The following is a 7,551-nucleotide window of genomic DNA, read 5'->3' as shown; positions in this document are numbered from 1 at the left end:
CGAGCGATTCTGTGATTCTGTGATTTCCACCTCTGTGCTCCGGGAGCCTCACAAGGTCCTTCCAGCACTGGCATATTCTGCCTTTAGCTCTGACAAAACAGACCATGGATGAGGTCAGCCAAGTCCCCTGAGCTTAGCTTGACCTGCTGTGACTACAGGGGTTATCACAGAGCCTTGGAGAAAGCCCTGAGAAGGTGTCTTCCCTTCACTGCTGCCAGAGCAGGAATTACACCCTTCTCCAGACTGAGGCTTGAGCCTGCACAGGGGAGGGTATATCCTGATGGAGCATTTAGCCTTGAAAAAGCAACTAACCCTGCACCCAGCTGTCTGCAAGGTGGTGCCTGCCTGTTCCAGCCTCTCCAGGACAGCACTGGGGAAAGGAGAAGAAAAAGAAGATTTTATTTTCAAACCTCCTCCTACCTGTCTGGTTTTGGCAGACGTTTCTATGTAGGGGATCCCGTAGCTCCGGGCCAGGTCCTGCGCTTGCCGGGTCTCCACTGTCCGGGCTGGGAGGTCACATTTATTTCCCACCAGCACCATGGGAACATCATCTGAGTCTTTCACCCTCTTGATCTGCTCCCTGCAAGAGTAAGAAGTGCCAAACTGAAGGGAGAAGAGGTACTGGGGGGCAGCTCCAGGACACTCTTGTTAAGAATTGACAGCGATGCTTCGTTCCTGCCAAGCACCTTGTGTTGGGCTTTCAGGAGAACATAAATAACCACGGCACATAGGGGAGTAAGTATCAAAACAGCCAGGGCACTTCTGAAAACGAACACTAAACATACTTCTGCTCTTTAAATGCAACTGTTTACAATATACAACTTGAAGTTATGACAATCTATATTAAGACGTTAGCTTAAGATAGTTTAAGCTAAATAAAAATGAATACTCAAGCAGTTACCCGTGTTATTTCCAGATTAAGCAATCCCCCTAAATGGGGATTTAAAAATAAAAAAATAAAAATCTCCTGCAACCAGAGTTTGCTGAGCTGAGTAACCAGATTTGGCAGCCATAGCCTTTTCTGCAGATGCACAGGCAGCATTTGCTTCCTTTCAGTTTCGTTCAGGTCACTCAAAGTTGAGAAACCACCTGGGAAGCCAAAAAGCTCTAATGCTCGCTTATTCATTCCAACCTCGGATTTAAAACTAGGTGGGATGAGACCTACCACTTCTAAAAAGTGCTGAAGGCCATTATGACCACAAACAATCCGTTCAATTCCCTCCTGATAGAGAATAACTTCCTTTGCTTAATAAATCATTTAACCTCAGATGCACAGCAGCTTTATTTTCTTGCTCATGCATCCAGAACATTTAAAACTGTTTTATTTAATTCAGAAAAGTATTATTTAAAATACTGATTTCTGCACTTCAACTGAATTCAGATCTCCATCCAAAAGCAGGTGGACATGCATCACACAAAAAAACCCATCATTCATCTTTTTAAATGTAGCAGAAGACAGAAATGAAGTCTGACTGTACGTATGATATGCCATAGAGCCACTTAAGTGCTCCATGCAACATCCTGACGAGCAAACACAAGTACTAAATTTAGTGCATGAGCTACACTGAGCTGAAAAGAGATACCCCCTAATGGTTACTAACCAGGGAGAGCCAGTGTTTCCCTGAGGAACAGTCTTTTTAAAAGGCAAACACAGAGCACAGGCGAAAGGAGATGCAAGCTGATTATTCACATCATGAATAAAACTAGGGCTTGAAATTGAGCCATCCTGCGAGTGATTCAGAGGCATCAGCCCCAGCACAAGGATGAATGCTGCCGAATCCCTCAGGTACTTCAGGAAAATCCCATTCTTTGTCCTCCAGTTCAACTAAAACAAGCCAAATTACTCCAACCATACAGTTGTCACGCTGGACACGCCTGCCAGCCAAAGACTGAGACAACTTAAGAGCTCAGAGCAGCACCTCTGACTATGAAGCAAGGCTATGCCTGTGCTCAGAGCTACAGGATTGTCCAAGACCTGGGTTTATGATGAGAGCCTAGGGTACACGGTCCCTTGGTGGGCAGTGGACAGAGCCGGGACAAGCAGAGCCATCTCCTGCATCCTCTGCAAGTGGCTCCCATCACAGCCAAGCCTCAAAAAAAGGCAGAAAGCAGAGAGAGCCCTCCCTAAATTAGCATCAGAGTAATCAAGAGAGACTCCTGCAGCATTTATATCACATACCTTGGCTCTCCGGCTCTGCAGGGGAGATGGCAGCAGAGGGGAGAAATGGGATAGGTAACCTGGGTGCAGCCAAAGCAGGATCACACCAAGATGGGATGCCACTGCCCCCCCAGTACATTCTTTTGGGCAAGTCACCTCTCCGGAGCTATGACACTACTCCTCCTGCTCCATCTTTGCCCTGGTTGAAACTAAGCTCCATGGGCAAGTCACCTCTCCGGAGCTATGACACTCCTCCTGCTCCATCTTTGCCCTGATTGAAACTAAGCTCCGGCAGGCCAGGACTGCTTCTCCCTGTGTGCAGGTGGCTGGCAGACCACAGCCTTGGCACAGCGGCTGCCAGCAAGGAAAGCAGCCTTCCCTGTCCTTCCCAGTCTCCTCTCCCAGCTCCCAGGCCCAGCAGAAGTTTCTGAGATCGATTACACCAACAAAGCAATTCCATTAATTAGGAAGGGAAGGGAGGGGGTCATAGAGGATCAGCTCTCTCTTTAGTCACCATAAACACTTGAACATTACATTACCGAGTCCCCAGAGGCCACGAGCAATCCCTTTCGATGGGTTTTACTGGAGTCACTGGCATTAGCAGTCTGCTCCGCCTTTTCCCTGGGGAATGGCCACTCGAGCTAATTGTCTTTGCGGGCAGCCAGTGTTTCCACTGCAGGGCCTGATCTAAAGGGGAAGGCAGAAGGGTGCAGCGGCAAGGCCTCCCCTTTGCACAGGGCACGAGGAAGGGAGTCCTTCCGACGATACTGACCTGTACTGGTGAATATCTTCAAAGGACTTGGTGTTGTTGATTGCAAACACACAGAGGAATCCCTCCCCCGTTCTCATGTACTGGTCTCTCATGGCACTGTACTCCTCTTGCCCTGCGGTATCCAAGATGTCTAACAAGCAGGTCTCTCCGTCGATGACAACTTGCTTTCTATAGGAATCCTGCAGGCCAGGAGAGGGAAAGAAAGGGAAGAGGATGCATTAAGGGAGGGCTTGGGTCCACCCAAGCGACGGGATGCAGCAAGTGCATCCCTGGGAAGATGTCAGCTCATGCTCTGCCTGGGTTTAGTTCCCATTAAATAGCAGACTGAATCTGCTTCAAAAATAAGGGAAGGAGGGAGGGTGAGGAAGGGAGGAAAGGGGGAAGGAAAGAGGTAGCAGCTGAGCAGGTCTCCCCTTCTTTGGCAGGGCGACAGAGAAGATAGCCCCTGGCTTGCTCTCCCCATTCCTAGCCCTGTCTCTGGCACACCAGGGGCAGCGCTGTCTCTACCACACCACAGAGCCCTCAACAACTGTTTTCCTAAGCTTTATTTAGTCCCTGCTAATCCCTTCTTCTGGACCCTGCCCAGGTGCTGGAATGGGACGCCCAGGAAAGATTACTCCAGCTGGCCAGAGCTTCCAGCCACTGTCTGCAATATGCAGGGCTGGAAGGTGTTTAAGATCACCTCCAGTGCATCTCAGATCAGGCACCAGAGGCAATATGCCACCAGTACAGCTGCAAACTGGGCTTGATGGTAAACCTCTTCTTAAACGTGAGAAAAAAAACACAGCACGCTGTAATGAGGGTGTTTCCCACAACCAGTCTGTGCCCAGAGGGCTCCAGGAGAGGTAAGGACTACCCAGGCAGATACTTTGAATTTGGGGATTTTCCCTTCTGCAGAGGCCATCACAACTTACTGCAGATGTAAGGAGGACTGGAAATCACCAGGAACATCCCTCAAAATGTTTCGCTGTCAAGGCAGACTCCTCAAAGCACTGCTCCTCCCTACCACACCTCTCCCCCATTTCTGTCTCACCAGCAGGGATGCTGCTGGGGTAGTCCCTGCACAGGGAAACAGTCTCATCCCTCTCCGATAGCCATCCCCTGGACATCCTCGACTCTCAGCAAGAGAAGAAAGCCAAACCCAAAGGTATGAAGAAGGTGCGAGTCCGCAATATGACGACGACAGCACTTTGCAGCCACCCGCAGAGGCTACGGCTGCACTTTAAAATTAATTCAAATGTCTGCTGCTCTTCCAACAGCCACAACAGTGTTATCAGTTGAGCTTTGATCGGCAGACAAACAGCTGACACAGCAAAGGTCACTAACGGGACCAGCAGAGGCACTAAAAGGGAACGGAGCCAATGCAGCTTCCACCCGTTGGTTCATTACAAACACGTCACTGACTGGAGCTAATAAAGTCTTTCCTCACCTTGCAGAGAGGGAGGTGAAATCTGAGGAGATGAGATCTGCTCTGCCACGACCTTCTTGGCCATGTCTTCGTGAAAAGGGGACTGCTGACCCACCAGGAATAAGCGTGGAGTGATGGGCTGGCTTCCAGCCAACTGCTCTGAAGGTAACGGGCAGGCTCCCTTGTAGGGATGCGCTCCCATTTCTAATCAATAGTGTATCTGGAGCCTCCTGGTGCAAGGTAGAAGAGCACTGGTTCCACCTCCAGGCTCTCAGTGCCTGGCAGGGACTGGCAGAGGGGACCTCAATGTGCCCAGCAAAGCACCCTCCCACCCGTGCGCCCTGGCTTGGACCCGCCTGTCAACACACATTTTCACAATTAATTGCCAAGTCCTCAGCTACAGGAGGTCTTACCAGCAGACAATACACTAAGGAGAAGCAATCCCACACCTCGGCTCAGGTCATCAGAAGGCTGTCCATGAGGCCACTCAGCTCAGCTTCACTAATGAAGCAAAGCTGTTAACAGTCTTGCAGAAGATGCTTTGCATCCCACTCCCCAAAGGAACGGGACAAGCTCTGCTCACCCCTGCTTTGTGTCCAGCTTCATCCAAACGCCCCTCAGGATGGCAGCTCACCATCCCTGCCACACTGCTAGGAGACCTGGCTGTCGCTGCAGGGGTAGCTGCCACCAACCCACATGTCCAGCCACTGGCACTCGGCAGCCTCCACACTCCTCTGCTCCCCTATATCCTAATGCACCTTCTTTCACAAGGGAAAGTGGCCAGACTCAGCTGTGAAGTGCCAAGCGGCAGCAACAACATCCACTTCAGACTCAGGATCCCAGACAGATGCTGGAAGCATCCCAGGTGTGCTGGGAGACCAGGCCAAGAAGTCTATTTGTTAAACACTACAGTCAAGACACAACCAGATGCTTGGGAAGCCCATTACTACCTGACTGCTGACAGCTGAAAGGTGAACTGAAGAATTTCTCAGCACAGTCCAACTCTTTACTCCATCCCCAGTCATTTGCCATGGGACCCTGCCAGCGGCACAGATTTCCTTGGTGCCTTGGCCCTCCCGCTCCCAAACAAAGGCCTAAGGCTACTTGGCAGCCCACGAGCACACACTGCAGTGGGTCAGCCGGCACCGAGTTACAAAGCGAGACACTTGCACAAGTGAATTGGGAGGGCAGTAGAGGAGCAGGCACTCAGTTGGGGTCTTCAAACTCACTTCTCCACTCTTACTGCCCTGGGGACCATCTTCTCAGTGCACCCCAAGACTCGCACCCTCCTTCACAGCACAGCCTGCGTTCAATTCATTTAAGTGATGGGTAAAGCCTTTGCTCCATGCATGTATACCCTTCTTTTCCTCCTTTTATCCTGCTCATTTCAACACTGCTGTGCTGTTGTTATCTGGCTGAATAGTTAAGAGTCAGCTCCTAGGCATGATCCAAAGGAGCTTAGTCACAGGAGGGTGGTTTGTTGGTCACATTCGGACGGCTGGCAGGTAACTCTGTGCACCCTAAATCCCCATAAATTAAAGCATAATTAAAAGGAGTCACCCTGGAACAAGTGAGAAAATTGCTATGCTGGGGGGTATGCAGAGCACAGCCAAGGGAGCTGCAAAGGCATGAGGGCTGGTGGGACCTGCAGGTGGAAAAGCACCAGGGGTGAGAGGGGTGAAGAGCAGCTCAGGGCTGCTTTAGGAAGAGAAGAGCAGAGTAGGGCTGGGGGAACAGGGGAGGAGAGCAGACACCTCCCAGGGCACATCAGGAGCGGGCAGGGGAAGAGGGTGTGCTGGGAAATGCCATGCAAGGTTTACATTCCCTGCTCTCTGTTTACATGGAGAAAATTCCCTGCAGGGTTTGTACAGGGGGCAGGCAGCCGGAGACAAAAAAAATAAGATGCCAAAACCCAGCACATCACTGGATTAGAGATGTCTCTGCCCAACCTGAGGTCCAAGAGACGGTCCATCCCTGCAGGTGTCTCCCCAGGGAGACTGCTCTTCTTCAGCAGCTCTTTTACTGAAAACAACCTGGAACAGGTTTCTAAGAAAAGCATACAATGCTACTGGTGAGAAGCACACAAAGGGAGATGAGCTGAGGAAGAAGGCAGCTGCATCCATAAGCAAGGTGAGGTGCAGCACCCAAGAGTTGTGAGCCCTTCAATAAAACTCCAGTCTCTGCCGCAGCCTTGCTAGGTGACCTTGGCCAAATGACGCAATAGCATGTGCTTTTAAGAGCTTTCTCTCCTTCCCGTTTGCAGCACTGTAAGACTATTTCTGCCTTTCTACCAAGCCTTGTCTCGCCTGTTCATTTAAGCTCTTCGGGGTGGGGACTACACGTACACCACTTACCAGAATAGCTTTCTGATCCCAGCTGGGGCCTTTTAGCCATTATAACAACAACAATAACTGCAGCAACCACATCTGCACTTATGCACATCTGGCAGAGAATCCTTTAGGACTGCAGATAGGGAGGTTATTCTCCAAGAGGCATAACAGAGCTGTAATTCACCTTCCCACAATCTGCCAGCTTGTGCAGAGCAGTGGCTGCTGCCCACATTCTCCCCGAATGAAGGTGTGTGACGCAGGGGGTAATTAGCATCTTGCCAGCAATGGTGAAAGCACTCGGAGAATGGAGTACATTTTTTAAAAGTAAAAAAAAAAAATAATAGTGTAGTAGATGTTGAAGACCAGACCTCCTCCTCTGCAAAGCCTGGAGGAGCACAGGGTCCCCGCCGGCTTCTCCAGGCAGGCCAGTGCTGCCATCCACACCAACTAGGAGACCCACACTTTAACACCTCGCAATGGAACAGAGGCAGCACGCTGGGAACCACAATGATTCAGCTGCTCAGCACGGCTTCCTCAAACTGCGACATACATAACACAACCAAGCTCTGATAAAACCCATTTCATCAGTGAATCTCAACGCAGCCTGCATGAGAAGTCAATATATTTACTCTAATTTCACAGGAGGAAAAATGGAAGCACAGGCACAAAATGGCTCTTCAGTCCCTAACCTTTAAACACCTCCCTTTACTGTCATCTTATGAGAGAGGAGGACTTCTGTGCTGCTTCTCAGGCTCTGCCTGGCTCTACCCACTGCTGCTGCCTCCCTTGCCATCTCTGTTCAGCAGACATCGCTGTCTTTCTGCAGGAGGCTCAAGTTGGTCACTATGACCTCCAGACACAGACGTAACAACCCAGTATAGCT

The 7,551-nt window shown here is 50.4% G+C and overlaps 1 protein-coding gene across 1 annotated transcript in view; it reads right to left on the bottom strand.

Annotated features, from left to right (window-relative positions):
- Positions 1 to 410: 410 nt before the first annotated feature.
- The window catches only part of LOC104544529 (GTPase HRas), a gene marked incomplete at its 3' end in the record, with an annotated part of 7,448 nt that continues 307 nt past the window's right edge, over positions 411 to 7,551 (bottom strand). The window contains exons 2-3 of the mRNA XM_010189432.1: positions 2,931 to 3,109; positions 411 to 580 (exon numbers count right to left, since the gene is read on the bottom strand). Coding sequence (XP_010187734.1) covers positions 411 to 580; positions 2,931 to 3,109 — 349 coding nt within the window. The remainder of the gene's footprint in view (positions 581 to 2,930; positions 3,110 to 7,551) is intronic.

Source organism: Mesitornis unicolor, unplaced genomic scaffold (genome assembly GCF_000695765.1).
Source record: "Mesitornis unicolor isolate BGI_N332 unplaced genomic scaffold, ASM69576v1 scaffold8060, whole genome shotgun sequence".
Taxonomy (NCBI): Eukaryota; Metazoa; Chordata; class Aves; order Mesitornithiformes; family Mesitornithidae; genus Mesitornis; species Mesitornis unicolor.
The sequence above is the reverse complement of the archived record's forward strand: the minus strand, read 5'-3'. Positions and strand labels throughout refer to the sequence as shown.